We start from the raw sequence: 18,293 nt of genomic DNA on the forward strand, positions 1-18,293 counted from the left end.
TTTCTCCTCCTCTCCTCCGCTTTGCGTCGGAGATCTAGGCTTCAGGGGCTTCTCCTCCAGCCGCGCTGCAGGCTATTGTTTCGCCCTGGTTCACCCCAGGGCTTTTAGGGGGTCGCTTAGCCTCGCGTTGCCCCTAGACCCCTTAGGCAGCAGCTTCATGCACGGAGCTTTTCTCAGAGCTCCCGCAGAGCGCGTCCGATGCGAGCGCGAGGAAACCGGAAGTCGGCTCCCGCGCGCTTTGCCGAGCTCCAACGGAGCGGGAACCAGCGAAGGCAGCAGCCCGCCGCCGGCTTGGAGCTCGGCAAAGCGCGCGCTGCTGCCTTTGCCGGCTCGAGCTCCAAGCCGGCGGCGGGCTGCTGCCTTTGCTGGTTCCCGCTCAGTCCTGCTCTGTCGGGGTTCAGCAAAGGCAGCAGCACACGCTTTGCTGAGCCCCGACTTAGCGGGAACCAGCAAAAGCACAGCCCGCCGCCGGCTTGGAGCTCGAGTTTTCTCTGTTGTTTTCCCATCTTATAAGTTGTCTCTGAACTCTGTAGGGCTCCATCAGCCTATTGCCGGACATATTCTCAAGGTCTAGCAAATGCTTGACACAGATGCTGTTGCCTTGAGACATAGAAATTATAGGAATAATTACTCAAAGCTGCTGGTATCTTGCCACCAATGACCTCAGAACTATGGTATATATTTGGGCTTCCCTCCCCTCTCCTGAGCAAGACCCTGTTGCTTTTTGCTCAGGATTGGGGCTGAGAGAAAGGGGTAGGGATTATGAGAAGTGCATCTAGGTGACTCACCAGAGAAGGGTGTAACTTACAACAACACAGAGCACTCAGTGCTCCCTGCATGCTCACCATGTGTGTCTTCTGGCTGGTGATGTTGTCATAACAATCCCAGGCAGGATTCCAAAGCCATGTTCTCACCGGGGGCTCTTGTTCAAGACCTTTCCTTCAGGCTCCATCCCAGGGGAGCCCAGGTGCTGCACTCAAGTTGTGCAAGTCCACATAGCACGTGAAGGTCTTATTCTCCCAAACTGGCTCAGGCTGGTGTGTGCTTTAGACTGAGCCTGGCTATGAACAAAATTAAAAGCCAAATTTTCTATAAAGCAAGCACATCCCCCCTTACTCCCTATGCCCTGCGTCGAAGCCTAAATGCATGAAGCTGAATGAGGGAGGAGTTGGGGCAGAGCAAAGGAAGTCCTCTTTCATGCAGTGCATGGTTGAACTATGGGACTACCCCCCCCCAACACACACACAAGAGGCAGTGACCTAACTTAGATGACTTCAAAAGAGGATTAGGCAAATCGATGGGGGGCTACGTCTATCAATTGCTGCTGCTACCGGTAGCCACAATGACTGTGTTCGGAGGGAATCACAAATTGGGAGAGTGCTGTTAGTCCTGCTCATGTTTTTCCCATAGCCCTCTGGTGGGCAACTGTGAGAAAAGGCTGCTGGACTAGATGGGCTACTGGCCTGATCCTGCAGCGCTCTTCTTCTGTTCTTACAAATCATTGCAATACTTGCATTTTCTACTGTTTACCCCAGCTTCAATTTCCTTCCTCTTGTTTTGTTTCTGGATTGCAAGCCCCTTTAGGGAGGAGCCCCCTCCTCTGTGAACCACACTATTTGTGGATGGTGCTGCTGTATAGATAACATTCATAGACTTGGTACCTCTCTGCTAGGTATTGGCAAACCCTTCTTTGTTTGGGAGACTACGGAGGGTCCCAGAGGCAACACACTTATTGATTTTGTTGCCATTTTTGATTGATTCCAGCCATTTTTCCCTGAAAGACTTGACACCTTCACTCTGTAGGAAATGAAGCTTTGGCCTGTTGCTCAGATGTTTAAACTCAAGCTCAGAACTGGCAGAAAGTTGAAAAGTAACACTGAATTTTACAGACGAAAGTTAGAGGCACTGAACAAAACTGGCAACCTTTGGTGCTCCATGTTATCTTGGTTTCTATCTGTCACAGAGGAGCAGCACTGAACAGCTTCGCCAGTACTATTATGCAGATGTAAAAAGATTAGATATGTGGAGTAACTTTGTGTACTAAAATGGGTATGGAAATCGTTGATTGTAAGCATTCACGGTACTCAGGGCTGAATAGTCTCTTCAGCCAAAAGGTCCCAGATTCTCTGCTCCAAAACACCAGATTGTATCATCTGAGTAAGTGTGCATACTGGGGTTCTGCTTAATTCTGCGCGGTCAAGTCCAAGGAGGAACGACGACTTGGGCAGAATACTGACAACTGAACTCCCTTTGTATTTGCAAGCTTATCTGCACAGCCACAAAGATTACAAACTCATTTAAAAAGAAAGAAGGGAAGTTGGGATCCTGGGGGGGGGGGATTGCGGGTTGAAATGGGTACCAGACATCACACACATTTGGTGCAGAGCACCCATTCATTGCTCCTTACATCCTGCCAACGCTGCTTCTGTCCCAGCCCTGAACCAGCTTGCGCATTAAGTGAGATTACTCTTGAGAGGGGGAAGAGGGATGCAGTTGGGACAGGAAGTCCGCCTTCCCAATTCTGCTCATTTCTTCCACATTTCTTCCTTTCCGGGAGAAAGCAGACAACCAAAGCCTGGTAGGCTAGGGTTCATCGATGCTTATGTATGAATAGGAACCACATGCTGGGCTGGCAAGCTCACAAGTTCTGTCTCGTGGGGTGTGGTGCCTGTGCAGTATCACACGCACACGCCTTTTTAAAATCCTGAAAGGCAGACAGGGTAAGATGCAAATGAAAACAATTGAAAGTTGGGAATTTGCAAATGAAAACAATTGAAAGCTTGGAATTTCAGGAATCTCACGTCTGCACCAAGCCAAACCCTTTGTTTTATGGCACGATCACAGCCTTGAAGTAAATAAAGTGAAGGTTTTTGGGGAAAGAGGCATGGCATAGGGAGTCTAGGCTTAATGCAAGTGAGAGATAAGACTGCCAGCTTTTCTTATCTTTTAAGGGTCTGTTCCTGCACCTTTGACAACAGTTTGAACCATGTAGATTGAGGTGGTGAAGTTTCTTCCGTCATTTATTTCCAGGCCAGGGAGGACTTCAGTTGTGTCAGGTTGCTGTTAAATATACAGGACCAGAACTAGTTTTGAAAGAAAGGACCTTTGCTCAACCCCAGAACATCCTGTCTCTACACATCTGAAATAAAAAGCCAGGAATTGCAGACAGGCTTAAGCCAGGGGGAGGGGAGGGGGGGTACTCTTCTGTATGAGAGTGGGTTTTGGCCAGTAACACAGTGCCACAGGGTGGTAGAGGGGCACACGCCAGAATTTCCTCTTCTTCACAGCTGTCACATGTCTTCTCCGGCATCGGATTGTGCTAGCTTGACCTCTGTCCATTTGGACATTTAGAAAGAGATCCCCACTCTCTCTGCTCCCTAGATCAGTGGCATCCATCGTTCTTGGCCCTGGAGTTCCCAGGTTGAAACCAGAGCTGTGTTTTAATGGAAGAAGTTGATCCTTTAAACAGAGGAGCAGAGTGCCTGCTGCCTTCCAGCTCCTTCCATCCCCAGCCAGCATGGCCAATGGTCAGGCATGGTGGGAGTTGGAGTCTGTCAACATCTATAGAGACATAGGTTCCTTATCTATAGGAACTTGAGACTGTCACTAGGCAGTGGCACTTAAGCCCACCCCCCTTCTCTGCAGAAAAGGAGCCCACTGTAATGCCTTAGCCCCATTCTTGCTGTCCACGCTGCATGCTGAGCTAGGGAGCCTTTTTGTTTCTCTTGTTTCTGCAGCTGTGTTAATGAAATAATTGCTGTTGGGGGGACGGCATAATTCGGAGCACATGCCTGGCTCCCGAGCCAGGGCCGCTGTTTATTCTGTTGACACACGGATCTGGGCCGGGCTGCTTTGGTTTCAACTGAGCTGGGCCAAGCAGGCTTCTGCCTGAGCCGAGAAACCATCCACGACTCAGTCTGATTGCAATTCTTCAAAATTGGATCTAATAATAGCTGTCTGCTTCGAGGCAAATGAGAGCAACAACTGTGATCCTGTGGTGATGGAGCATATAGACAAGGCCGGCCTGAGACATTCTGCAGAACAGCTCATGGCACCCACCCACCCTCACAAATCGAGGTGTGTGGCAGGCTTGGCTTGCCGGTACAGCGGAGCTGCCACACTTGTTTCCCAGCAGGTGGATTGCCGTTGCTTGCTGGGAGAGAGAGAGAGAGATGGCACGGAGACGGGCGTGGTGCAGACACATGGGCAGAGTCAGTCTGGCACTCCCGAGGGTGTATTTGCCCTGCACCAACCTCCTTTCCCTGCCAGGAAGGTAACGTAGTGGCTCCTCCCCACCCAGCAAGTATGGGACAAGCAGAAGCGTGGATGAGTCCTCTTGTCTCCAGCTTCCGCAGGGCAGAAGAGCATGCTGGGTAGATGAAACCAAGGAAGGAGAGTCAGGAGGGGATTGGTGCCCTGTATTTGGAGCTGGGAGCTACCTGTTTCGCCGCCAACTCTGAAATCTGCAGAAATGTCCTTATTTCTAGATCTGACCCTTTGTCCCTTCTGGCTCAAGGCTGTGGTGGGTTGCTACATGGCGAAGGGAGCAACACCTTCCTTTTCAAATGCCCCGGGAAAGTGCTAGCTTGCCTTAAAAAGGTTCTTGTCTTGAGGGAGTTGAGTCACATGCTCGATGTCTTCCCTAAGTCTTCTAAACCACAGCAAAGAAGGTTCAAATCCCAGCTGAAAGGACTAGAAGCCTGGGCTCATTCTCTTCTTTTTGCTGCTGAAACCCAGCTGGCGGAAAGGAAGACAGGGTGAAACGAAGGCCCCCAGCACAAAGCCTTGAGAGCATTTAGGGCAGTATTTCCCAAACTTGGGTCTCTAGCTGTTTTTGGATTGCAGTTCCCATAATCCCTGACCACTGGTCCTGCTAGCCAGGGGTGATGGGAGTTGTAGTCCAAAAACAACTGGAGACCCAAGTTTTGCTTGGTCACCATAGGTGACCAGGAATTCTGTGCAGGTGAGCAGGAGCATAGGTGGGAGAGGTCACTTGGTTTCTGTGCTAGCCATGGAGGAAGGAAAACCTTTTTTTAAAAAAAAAATTCCCAGTATAGAAATGCAGAGTGTTAGCAGAGGTGGAGGGCTGGGTAACTCTAGAACTTCACCAATCCACTTGGTAGAAGGCTTTTTTTGGGGGGGGGCAACACTTGCCTGCTAAGGGATGAATAACCTGTGTTTCAGCATGAGCCACAGAAAATGGAGCTTCCTTCTATGGCATAGAACTAGCATAGAAACACAACCTACTAGAAGGCTAGTAATTTTGGAGGGCGGGGGCATGGAGGCTAGGAACCCTTGTGTACTTATTTGTAAAACTGGTTGTGTTCAGCTGGCAGTACTGAGGTAGTGAAGCATAGGGGCGACATCATGGCAAGTGCCGAAGAAAACATTTTGCAGAGGGAGAGTCTGCTGCTAGGCCTGTTCCCAGATCCAGGTCATTCTGTGTGGGGAAGGAAGGTGTCAGGAATGCTTTAGGTCACATTGGAAAATCCAGGCACATTGGACATCTGCTGTGGGCTGTTTACTTTTTCTGTGTACAAGGGTGTCAAAGCTAACAGTCTTGCCTATATTGGGCTGTCAGGACAATTTTATTCGGATGTCTGCAACAGCCCTAGCCATCATATACAGGTGTGCACCCCCTTCAGGTGAAACTCGGAAAATTAGAATATCGTCGAAAAGTGCATTTATTTCAGGAATGCAACTTAAAAGGTGAAACCAATCTAGGAGATAGATGCATGACATGCAAAGCAAGATATGTCAAGCCTTTATTTGTTGTAATTGTAATTATTTGTCGTTAGGTGGATCAATTATAAATGGAATGTAATTAATGAAAAGTAATAGCGATGTTTATTTTTGTATTATTGTAACTATTTGTTTTATTACTGTGGAATTTCCAAAAGAAAGCATTTGTAAACATTAAAATAAAAATAAAAAATATATAAAGTTGCATTACTGAAATAAATGCAAAACAAAATAAAAAAATCATTCCAGTAGCACCTTAGAGACCAACTAACTTTGTCATAGGTATGAGCTTTCGTGTCCATGCACACTTCTTCAGATCAATAAATGCACTTTTCGACGATATTCTAATTTTCCGAGTTTCACCTGTATATATAGGCTATTGCTTTAGCACAGGGATGGGGAACCAAGAGGTTGTTGGAACTCGAGCTCAGGGAAGGGCAGGGAAAGGTGCACCATGAAGACCCAGAAAGCAAAATGGCAAATGGAGCTAAGTGCAAGTGGGAAATGTTGCACATTGCGACAAAACTAAAAAAAATAAAAATCCTAACTTTGCATATTCAGTGACTGGGAAGAGATTGTGAGCTTATGCCAAGTAGCTCAGTGAGACCAGTGTGCAGCCGCTGTGAATCCCATGCAAGGGATTATTAGGAAAGGGATTGAAAATAAAACAGCTGCTCTCCTAATGCCTTTATGTAAACTGATGGTGTGGCTGCATCTGGAATGCTGTGCAAATGTCTGCTTGCTCCTTCTCAGAAGGGAGGGCATAGTGCTGAAAGGGGGCGGGATCCAAATGATCAGGGGATTGGAGAGCTTTCCTTGCGATTTTTAGTGGGGCGGGGAGAGATGATGGGGCGGAACCACACCTGAGATATGTTTTTAAAATATGCACGGTGTTTAGGAAGTGGATGGAGAGAGGTTTTGCTCTCTCCCACAATGGTAGAACACAGGGCCCTTTAGTGGAATTGATTGGTAGGAAATTGGAGATGGAAGGGACCACAACAGCCATCTGGTCCACACACTCAGCCATTGCAAGAAATCCACTGGAACAGCACCCCTGCTAGGTGGCCATTTAGCCTCTGCTTAAAAAGAAAAGGGGTCTCGCTCTTCCTAAGGATTAGTCTAAATGTTCTACGTAATTTGAACCCATTGGTCCTGGCTCTACCATCTGAAGCAATTGTAGTGGGGTTGTTCCATTATCTATGTGACAGCCCTTTGGAAAAGACAAAATGAAACCCTTCTTCCCACAATAAGTAATGAACTTTGATGGACTTTGATGCCACAGGGTGCAGGCTTTTAGAAGGGTGTCAGAAAGTTTTCCTCGGGCTATTCATAAACGTGCCAGGCCCATGAATAGCTGTCGCCTATGACAGCTGCCAGATCCTGGTTATTTTTTGACTGTTGCCTTCGACTGTTTAGGGGGCTTCTCGTAAACATCTGGCTGCCTACTGTGGCCAACAGGATGCAAGACTTGATGGGCCTCTTCTTGTCTGCTCAACAAGGAGCATGTTCATGCTCTCTGGCTGAGCATTTAGAGAAACATTTTGATGGTAGGAACACTTTGAGAATGGAAGCTGTTTCTTGGTCAGGTTGGGTGTGTGTGTGCGCTCTGCCTCACTGGAGGTCTCATGCTGTACTTTCAATATTGGGATCTGAAGAGGTGTTACCCAAGTACATTGTCATACGGACAAACCATACTGCCCATTTTAGAGACAGAAGCTCTATGTTTCAGAAGGCTTGGCTAATGGCCTCATGAGTCAAGGGTGAAAGTTTTGGGTTGTTTTTTTAATAATAAAAAACTAATCACAAGAATTTCACAACACAATCCAATGTGTTCAGAAGTAAGCCTCATTCTGTTCAGTGGAGCTTATCCCCATTTAGGATTGTAGCCTTCCAATGTTGTTCTATGCATGTTTGTTGTTGTTGTTTAGTCGTTTAGTCGTGTCCGACTCTTCGTGACCCCATGGACCATAGCACGCCAGGCACTCCTGTCTTCCACTGCCTCCCGCAGTTTGGTCAAACTCATGTTCGTAGCTTCGAGAACACTGTCCAACCATCTCGTCCTCTGTCGTCCCCTTCTCCTAGTGCCCTCAATCTTTCCCAACATCAGGGTCTTCTCCAAGGATTCTTCTCTTCTCATGAGGTGGCCAAAGTATTGGAGCCTCAGCTTCACGATCTGTCCTTCCAGGGAGCACTCAGGGCTGATTTCCTTAAGAATGGATAGGTTTGATCTTCTTGCAGTCCATGGGACTCTCAAGAGTCTCCTCCAGCACCATAATTCAAAAGCATCAATTCTTCGGCGATCAGCCTTCTTTATGGTCCAGCTCTCACTTCCATACATCACTACTGGGAAAACCATAGCTTTAACTATACGGACCTTTGTAGGCAAGGTGATGTCTCTGCTTTTTAAGATGCTGTCTAGGTTTGTCATTGCTTTTCTCCCAAGAAGCAGGCGTCTTTTAATTTTGTGACTGCTGTCACCATCTGCAGTGATCAAGGAGCCCAAGAAAGTAAAATCTCTCACTGCATGTTTACTGACATATAAGTTTCAATTTTGTTCGATGGGATGTACTCCTCAGGAATGTGTGCATTGCATTGCAACTTCAGTTACACTTTTGAAGATAGACATTGGCTTAACAATGAGCCTGACTGATACCACTTATCAGGATATATATATTTGTTATGTTTCTGTGCCTCCAGGGAACAATTGCCTTTGTAGCAATACTGTGAAATAAGCTTCAGCAATTGTGCCGTGACCAAAGGCTGAGCAGGAATTTCCCACTTCTGCATCAAGCTTCATCCTTCTAGTTCAGGGTTTGGTGGAACTTGTGGAGCACCAGATGTTGTTGGGGCTACAAGTCCCATCATCCCTGACCATTAGCAATGCTGACTGTCTGGGGCTGGTGGGACTCGTAGTCTGACAACAACCCAGAGGGCCACAGTTTCCCCATCTCTGTTCTAGGGACACCACCACACTGGGTGGCTTCGCAGATCTGAATGGATGTAGAACAGGGGTCCCCAGACTTACCGGCGTTTGGGCCGGTTCCCACCGCGCCGATCGCGCGGCGGACCGGAGGACGGTCGAGCGCGCGCCTGTGCGGGCTGGCGGGCGGGGGAGTGCGTGCTCGTGCGCATGCACACGGGCGCTTACTGGCACGGCGGCGCGCTTCCAGGGTGGAAAAAGCGCCGAAAATCCATTGTGCGCATGCGTATGGGCCTCCCCCGACCCGGAAGTGCACCAGAAATGACCTCTTCCGGGTCGGGAGAGGCCCATACGCATGCGCACAAAGGATTTTCGGCGCTTTTTTCCCGACCCGGAAGAGCGCTGCCGCGCTGCGCGCCGTAAGTGCGGGCGGCGGCGGGCGGCGGGGATCGTCGCGGGCCGGATTGGCAGGCCAATTGGGCCGCATCTGGCCCCCGGGCCCTAGTTTGGGGACCCCTGATGTAGAATCTGTGCAGTGTGGATATGCACATATCTGGCATCTATGGTTTATTCTTCATTTTAGTCAGTTACAACAAATAAGGACAGTTTAAACATCATTTTTATATTGTACTTCATCAAACATTGGGGTAATTCAAATGAGGCATAGTAGTTAAAATAAGAGACATTTCTTGCATCCAAATCACCCCCACAAATTGCACGTCAACTGCAAGAAACTTCCAGAAGTACCAGCAGCTTCCCCTGCAAAATATTCTGCCATATACTTAAAGGTAAAGGTAAAGGGACCCCTGACCATTAGGTCCAGTCGTGACCGACTCTGGGGTTGCACGCTCATCTCGCATTATTGGCCGAGGGAGCCGGCGTATAGCTTCCAGGTCATGTGGCCAGCATGACAAAGCCACTTCTGGCAAACCAGAGCAGCACATGGAAACGCCGTTTACCTTCCCGCTGTAGCGGTTCCTATTTATCTACTTGCATTTTGACGTGCTTTCGAACTGCTAGGTTGGCAGGAGCTGGGACCGAGCAACGGGAGCTCACCCCGTCACAGGGATTTGAACTGCTTACCTTTTGATCAGCAAGCCCTAGGCTCAGTGGTTTAACCCACAGCGCCACCTGGGTCCCTTGCCATATACTTACCATCCAGTAATAAATGCATCACTTTGGAATATGGTAGGATGGTGAAGTGTCTTTTTAAAAATTAGCTCAACTAGCTCTTCCCTGATTGAATTTTAAAAGGACCATACAAATAAGTGGAGAAGTAAATTGTCCACTTCTTGCACACTGCAGATAAAGAGCTTTATCCCTGGAGAGGTGTTTTTATAAGTGTGTGTGTATTCCATATACAACATTGGCACAAGGAGGTGAGAGAAAGCTTGCTGAAAACAAGTGGTAGCTCACTGCGCTAAAAAAGCAAAAAAAAGGCAAATTTTATTTTAGGAATTGTGGACTGAGCAGAGGTAGGTGCTTGCTTTCACTCTGCCTGTTTGAGAGCTTTTATTTATTGGTGAGCATGTTTACTTCAGGGGTGGGTAAGAAGTGCCTGCTGCAAGCAAGGCCCATGCAGTCTGTATCTCATGCACTTACCCATGCCTCCTTGGAGAAGGGCCATTGCTCAGCAGCAGAGGATGTTTTGCATGATTAAGGTCTCAGGTTCAGTCCCTGGGTAAGACCTCTGCCTGAAGCTCTGGAGAGCTGCTGCCAGTCAGTGCAGGCAATACCAAGCTGGATGGACAAATGACCTGGCCCCGTATAAGGCAACCACATTTAAGTTATCAGGTGCACAGGAAGGGGGAGGTGATGGAGTTGCAACTCCCTTTGGCAGGAATTTGTTATTTATTTCATTAAAAAGATAATAAATACGCTGTTGGCATCAGTTTTTGCCAATCAGTGGTGCCCTTCCTGAGTGAGAAATGCCACTCTGCTGAAGAGGGGGACCACTGTCACTGCTACCTTCTTCCTGTAGCCCAGGTGAGCATAGTGGGTCCTTGAGGGAGGGGGACACAGAGAGGGACTTTGCTTGGAGAACACACACATTATCTGAACTCTTTTGGGCAAGCAAGAGGCTGTTAATGCCACCCTAATCTCCCTTTAAAGTAGGTGTGAGGAACATTGCGCCCTCCAGATATTGCTGAACTACAGCTCCCATTATCCCTGCCTATTGGCCGTGCTTCCAGGGGCTGATGGGAATTGTATTTTAGCAAGATTGAGTAGGGGGGGGCAGGTGTTCCCCACAACTATTTTAAAGTCATCTAAGACAGTGACCATCGCCTCATCTTGTGGTCTGTAATGCATTGTGAAGAAGTCCTTTCTTTTGTCTTTCCTGAATCTACTGCCAATTGGTTTCATCGACCCCCAAGTTTCTGTTACTAGGAGGAGAGAGGAAGAATCCCTTCTGGGTTTCTCTGGTGGCAAAGGACCTCCTTTGTCATGCTCTGGTTTTGAGCTTTCCAGGAGCACGTGGCAGTGGCTGCTGTTGGACCAGATAGGCCTTGGGCATGATCCGAGGAGGCGAGTCATATGCTCTCAGGCGTGAAAACAGGGAGCCAATCTTCATAGCCATGTTGCTTTTTAATTACCGAGAACTAACAAGAAAAAAAGGTCCTATTAATAGATGCAAGGTCACACTTAATTTCCGTAGCCTGAATCCTCTCTTTGTGCTAGAACTTTGCGGACTCAGTGCTTAAGGACATTTAAGTGACTCATCAAAAACTCATGCAATAGTATAGTTTTTCTCTCCACCTTACTTGCCCTAGAGTTTTTGCATGCTTTGCGATATGTTCCATAGGATACAGCTTCGTAGGCCTGCCGTTGCTCCTTGCTTTCAGTTGATTATTATTTTTTTACCAGTAGGTAATCTATTTGAGAGCAGCTGAAAATTCACCCATTCACCCTACGAATCAGGGCTGTATTAGCAAGCAAACCAGTGATTGCTCCAAATAAATGTATTTTACAAAATAGTCAGCTCCTGGATGTGACCACCACCGTTTTCTCTCAATATTTTTTGTTTTCTTTTCAGAGGGCTGGAAATTCTCATTGATCTCCTAAGTCACATTGTTTAGCCCCCCCCCCTGTCTGATTGGTTTGCTCTATGTTCACCCTGCAGCAACTGATTGAAGCAAAACCTTCTGTTTTCTGGAACAGGCGGGAATGGAACCACAGGGAGTGCTGTGAAGCTGCATGGGGAGAATGGTTGCTGAGAACAGGGATTTAAAAAGGCAAACGTCCTCAAAGATGGAGAAGAGGGTTGGGAACAATTCAGATCTCCCAAAAGTCTTATTCCCCCCCCCCAACTTTAAACTGCAAACCGCAGCTGTCAGATTTATTTGCTAGCAGTTATTTAGCTGCTTCTTTGACAGCCCCTCCTTTCGTCCCCATCCATCATCTGTTGCCCTTCTACGTGGGCTTCCTCTGCGAGAGGTCTGGAGGGCAGCAAATGAGAACGGGCCTTTTCTGCGATGACTCCCCAGTTGAGGAATGCTCTCCCCAGGGATGCTCGCCTGGCACCTTCATTACATATCTTTAAAGGTAAAGGGACCCCTGACCATTAGGTCCAGTCGTGACTGACTCTGGGGTTGCAGCGCTCATCTCGCATTATTGGCCGAGGGAGCCGGCGTACAGCTTCCAGGTCATGTGGCCAGCATGACAAAGCCACTTCTGGCGAACCAGAGCAGCACACGGAAACGCCGTTTAAATTCCTGCTGTAGCGGTACCTATTTATCTAATTGCACTTTGACGTGCTTTGGAACTGCTAGGTTGGCAGGAGATGGGACCGAGCAACGGGAGCTCACCCCATCGCAGGGATTCGAACCGCCAACCTTCTGATCAGCAAGCCCTCGGCTCTGTGGTTTAACCCACAGCGCCACCTGCGTCTTTAGGTGCATATCTTTAGGTGCCCAGCAAAAACATTCCCAGGCCTTTGGAGCATTTATAGGGGAGTTTATTGTTTTTGCTTGTTGCTATGGTACATATTGTTGTGTTTTTATATTGTAAACTGCCCTGTGATCCCTGGATGAAATTTGAATAAACAGTAATAATAATCTACCATGACTGACGAACAAAGTTCAGAGGCAAGAGGCATATAAGCTCAAATACATATTTCCTTAGAAAACACTTGCCCCAGGAGTAGATCACCTGGCGGAACAGAGCCACAGCAACAGCCTCCTTTCAGAAGCAACACTGTCACTTACTGGGGAGGAGTAAGGTGGTAGCAGGGTCAGGGCAATGATATATAATAATTTTATAATAATAATTTATTATTTATACCCCACCCATCTGGCCGGGTTCCCCCAGCCACTCTGGGCGGCTTCCAACAAAACAGAAATTCTAAAATACAGAAATCCATCAAACATTAAAAGCTTCCCTAATGATGGAGCTGATCAGGCATTCCCACCGGTGCCGGCCCCAACCTCACGACAGCCTTGGCCCTCTTCCTCCCTTTAAGCTGCAGCAACACTTCTGCCCGGAGGCTCTTGCTGCAACCCCCCCCCCCCCCAGGCAGGCAGCTCCAGCTCCTGCCTTGGCCCATTTTTCTCTCACAGCAGCTCAGAGCTGCTTGCAATGAATAATGCATCGTTTGTTTTCTGCTGCCGGGTATACACCTTGAAACTCCTTATTTTCTCCTGCCCGCTGTACCCTTCTCTGAGTTTCTTTGCTTTGGGTTGCTTTCTTTGCTGCAGCTCTAGCGTTTCCCAGAGGTTCGGAGCCCAGCTTTGCTTCTTTCATCTGAAGAGTCAGTGATACTGACTTAGAAAGAGAAGAGGGGCTCAATGGGCACTTCTGCTGGGTCAGTCAGAGGACAGAGCCATACCTCAAGCACAAAGTCATACTCCCCATTAAATCAATCTGGACAACCTGCCAGGCACAGTGGATCCTCTCTCCATGGTCAGTCGAAAAGCTTGAGGAAGTCCCTGTTGGTGAAGGTGGCAAGGTGGATAATCTATGTTAAAAGGGGACTAATCTGAGTTAAGTGATCTTGGATGTGCATTCCGGCAGGGATCAGAGAGATTTAGCAACTGTCCACGTCTCCCTAGGGAGGCACACCACACTTGAGAATTGGTGCATTATTATTAGACAATTCCAAGACACCTCCTGACTGTTCATAATTGATTTCACTCCCAGCGTGATCAGATGAGTCCATTGTTGTGCCCTGTGGGGACTGACTGCTATAAAGCCATCTCCCTAGCTCCTGAGTGAACAAGATTCTGCATCTGTGTTTGGACATATTATGCAATTCACTCTGGAAGTTTGAGAATCTGGGGTATTTGGCGCAGGATCTGTTGTCCTGAGAAGCTTTGACCCCAAAGGACCATTGTAACAATCCTCATTGCAGGAGGAATAACTGTGTGTGTGTGTGTGATATATAAAATATATGAGCTCTGCTGTATTATATTAATAGGAAATAAGAGGGAAAAGAGAATGATCATGTTAAAGATTGCTTTTCTGGCAGAGAATAGTAGCTTTTATTTATTTCTGTTCTTTCTTCGTTAGCTTCTTTGATCTTTGAATCTACATTTGTATGATAAAACATATTTTAATTTTCAATCTTGGCAGCAGAATAGATTATGCCAAGCAAATGCATGTGCAATATATATATATTTGTGTTCTGAGGATAAAACTGAGGACTCCTGGGCATGGTATTTGCATTTTAAATAATAATAAACTAAAATATTTAGCAGGCGGTATTACAGCCTCCCTCCTCTTGCTCTCGTAAAGAGGTCTCCATAATCCAGCCCCAGAGGCAAGGTTTAATAAGCCAGGGCTCAGCTCTGGAACCTGTTTTGAATGCCAGAGCTCAGATCTGAGGCATGCCAAATATGAATGCATTGGTACTGGCACCCCCTGGTTAGGAGCAAGAGTTTCCTAGCTCTGTCTAAGATGGAATGAAATAGAGAAATATACAAGTGGGACTTCAAACAAAATGGTGAACTGTGGTTGGCTAGCTGGACCTCTGCCCTCTTCCACAATACACCATTCCTTCTTTCTTTCTCTCCCCCCCCCCAGTTTTCCATTCCCACCCCCTCCGTCAGCCTGCGTTCCACGACCACTGGGCATGCTCAGTCCTCAAATTGACCCTCGAATTGAGCAAATTGGCCCTTTGATCTGACCCAATTTACGTACAGGGTGGCAGAGCTAGTCCTGATGCAGGGAAGGCGACGTCTACCATGCCTGCAACACAGACCTGTCCATGGTATGTGTGTCTAAGCAGGGTATAAGGCAAGGGTGGGGAACCTACAGCCTATCTTTGTGCAGGTGGTAAGGAGAGAGAAAATAAGGGGAATGGGGCTGGCATGGAGAGAAAGAGAGAGAGAGAGAGGGAGGGAGAGAGAGAGAGAGAGAGAGAGGGACACATATAGCTCTGTCAGTAGAGCTTGAGACTCTTAATCTCAGATTGTGGGTTCAAGCCCCATATTAGTCAAAAAGATTCCTGCATTTCAGGGGGTTGGACTGAATGACCCTTGTGGTCCCTTCCAACTCTTTGATTGTACGTGGCAGGGAGAGAGAGAGAATGAGGGAAAGGGGGTTGGCACCGAGAGAGAGAAAAGGATACCCAAAGTTTTGGCATGGGCTCCATCTACCAGGAGCTCCAGCCCCTATATGTTGCCAGCATGCAGCCCCCAACACTTAACCCTCAAACAAATGGGGCTTTCGGCAGCACAAAGTTCCCCCATCCCTGCTGTAACAGGGAGAGGCTTGGGGCAGGCATTCGCTGAGATAGCTGCTAACTGATTCTGCTTCTATTGTAGCTGATGAGCATTCTATACAGCGATTAAACAGACTGTTGTAATCAAGTGGTATATAAAATAAATACATAATGGCACCTAGCTTTGGCACACTGTGGTGAGGGGCAGGAATCAGAATTGTAGAGTTGGAAGGGGCCCTGAGGATTAGTTAGCCCAACTCCCTGCAATGCAGGACTGTCCCATATGGGGACCAAACCTGCAACCTTGGCATTATCAACTCCACACTCTTAACCAACTGAGCTATCCGGTGAGCCAAGTGTTCTGTGTTTACTATTAGCTATATGCTTGGCGTTTGCTCTCTGGTTAAGCTCTGGAATTGAAAATATTTTGGGGCAGAGCCCTGGTGAGCTTGAGCTGAAATTAATCATTGCTTGGCATTTCATAAATTACGGTAAGCACTGGCCATAGGTCTCTCTCCTCTCTCTCTCTCTCTCTCTCTCTCTCTCTCTCTCTCTCTGTGTGTGTGTGTGTGTGTGTATCTCTGTATCTATATCTGGCCGGTTCCTGCTCCATCCCTACTTAACTGCCTTCTCTTTTTCTCACACAGCCGAGCAACTAAACGGCATCGGGGGTTTGGTGACGGTGCCCCCCGTCCCTGCTCCCACCTCTCCAGATAAGCAGCCCTGCCTGGTGTCTCCAGCAGCAGCAGCACCCCCACCGCCCCACTCAGTCCCTTGCCCAGAACCTAGCCAGAGTTCCAAGAGCGGGCAAACCTGGGGGACGAAGGTGGGAGAGATCTCTACGGCGTCTGCAGCCCCAGCCACTTTAGGGGCGGCACCCAGTAGCAACGGCAACCCCAAGCCTGACGAAGAGAAGGCCAAGAAGCTGTTGTACTGCGCACTTTGCAAAGTGGCTGTCAATTCACTGTCTCAACTCGAGGCCCACAACAAAGGTAAAGAAATTGGGGGGGGGGGAGATCGGATTTCTCATTATCACTTCATGGTCTTGTTCATTGCTCTCTTCTCCTTTGCAAAGTGCCCTTGTGGGGAGGTGGTTTGCAGCACAGGTTTTGGGAAGTGGGTAGTACTAAACCCAGTCAATTAGGGGCACACTAATTTCCACTTGAAATTAGACATACCTAAGCTGCTTTTTCTGCTGCAGGATTGCAGACCCACCAGCCCAAAATCTCAGCAAGGATAAAAGCAACTTGGTACTGGTTGTATGAATCAGGTGAAAATCAAGGGGCAAGGGCTCCTCCTCCTCCTCCTTTCCCTCTTCCCTGCTTTAAAGTGCTTTGCAAAGGAAGGAGGTTGGGCATCAATCATTACATGCATCAGTGTGATAACATAGTAGTTTGGAAAAACAGTTTTATGAGTTGTGTGTTCCAGCTTGTGATAACCAGAGCTTGTATAGTCTGCATTTTAGAAAACAATGTCCCCGTCCCCACCCCTCATGTTGTGCACCCAGGCATTCCAAATCCTGTATCAAGAAAAAAGGGATTCTGAAGCCCATATACAGATTTGCATAGTTTTTTCCTCCTCTTCTGCGTAATTAGTTCTAGTTTTGGAGACACGGGTAGGAGCAAGGAGCTGTGCTCATCAGTACTAGAATTTGCATTCAACCTCCCCTTTGGCTTCTCCCGAGGTGTCAATCCCCACTTGCTTTCCAGCAGAACTTCAGAGCCACTCAAAATCTCTTAGCACCAATTGAACAGCACCAAAGTGCAATGTGTAAATATTTCCTTTAGCGCCTGAAGATGGAAGCTTTTGTTTTCTTTCTTTCTACGGTAAGAAACGGTGGAGATGAAAGAAAAGTGTTCCATGGGAAGGCCCTGGACTGGCAGAGAGATTGTGAGAGGACAAGCAGATCTTTGAATGTGCAGGATAGCTGATCCATGCTCGGGGATTCATGCGCCCGTTCATGGGTTGCTGTTCCCATGTGTGCATTTGTGCTTTCAATTTTATACCTCTGAAATCTTTATCGGTGTTTCCTGTCCACACTCGTAGTCAGTGCTTGATTTTAGATGCATTCATGCTGTGCATTGTCCCCTCCTCTCAAGTAGTATTTCCCTATAAGTTCCAGAAACCTGAGGCCCATTGTGCCTGTGTGTACAGGTATTTCTTTAGCTCTGCATGCACCTTTAGAACAATATGCAAGTTTTCTGATATACCCAAAAGAGCAGTCAAATGTAATTTTAAGATATGTCTAAAAGAATAGTCTCTCTCTCTCTCTCTCTCTCTCTCTCTCTCTCTCTCTCTCTCTCTCTCTCTCTCTCTCTGTGTGTGTGTGTGTGTGTGTGTGTGTGTGTTGCTCCAAGCATGGCAAGTATTTGAATTCACCTGCATGAAAGGCTGCCAAATGTTTCCTTTGCTCTCCTTTTCCTTTCTTACCTCCTGTACCTGCAAGGCCACATTTTGTTTTAATTCTGAATACAGTCATACCTTGGGTTACAAATACTGTGGGTTGCACATTTCCAGGTTGCGAACTGAACCCGGAAGTACTGGAACGGGTTACTTCCGGGTTTCGGTGCATGCGCAGAAGCACAAAATGACGTCACACGCATGTGCAGAAGCACTGGATCACGTCACACCTGTGTGCAGACGCAGCGCTTCAGGCTGCGAACGCTCCGGGTTGCGAACGTGCCTCCCACACGGATCACGTTCGCAACCTGAGGTATGACTGTACAGCTACTCCGTGCAAGAGCAGTTCTGCGCAAAATGGCTGTTTAAAAAATAATAGTGAATGCGCCTTCAGCAGCAACCAGCAGGAAAGGGCAGTCTGCATCCCTTCCTTTGGGCTGATGGAAACAAAATAAAAGTAGCGGAGGTAGCACTAGATCCCCCCCAGTGAAATGACACCACATGTGTAAAAACAACCAAAAACCAAGCCTAACCACCCGCACAATGTGCTTCAGTGCATCCACAGTTGGGTAA

General features: G+C 47.7%; 1 protein-coding gene and 1 long non-coding RNA gene across 10 annotated transcripts in view; one reads left to right on the forward strand and one right to left on the reverse strand.

Annotated features, from left to right (window-relative positions):
- Positions 1 to 18,293, forward strand: part of ZNF385A (zinc finger protein 385A) — a 182,469-nt gene that overhangs the window by 150,667 nt on the left and 13,509 nt on the right. For all 9 annotated transcript variants that reach the window (XM_088661283.1, XM_035099939.3, XM_035099949.3 and 6 more), the window contains one exon: positions 15,968 to 16,312. In XM_088661283.1, coding sequence (XP_088517409.1) covers positions 15,968 to 16,312 — 345 coding nt within the window. The remainder of the gene's footprint in view (positions 1 to 15,967; positions 16,313 to 18,293) is intronic.
- LOC118076854 (uncharacterized) overlaps positions 9,217 to 18,293 on the reverse strand; it is a 41,779-nt gene continuing 32,702 nt past the window's right edge. The window contains exon 3 of the long non-coding RNA XR_004691571.3: positions 9,217 to 11,262. This is a non-coding gene — a long non-coding RNA (uncharacterized LOC118076854). The remainder of the gene's footprint in view (positions 11,263 to 18,293) is intronic.

This window comes from Zootoca vivipara, chromosome 2 (genome assembly GCF_965207765.1).
Source record: "Zootoca vivipara chromosome 2, rZooViv2.hap1.1, whole genome shotgun sequence".
NCBI lineage: Eukaryota > Metazoa > Chordata > Lepidosauria > Squamata > Lacertidae > Zootoca > Zootoca vivipara.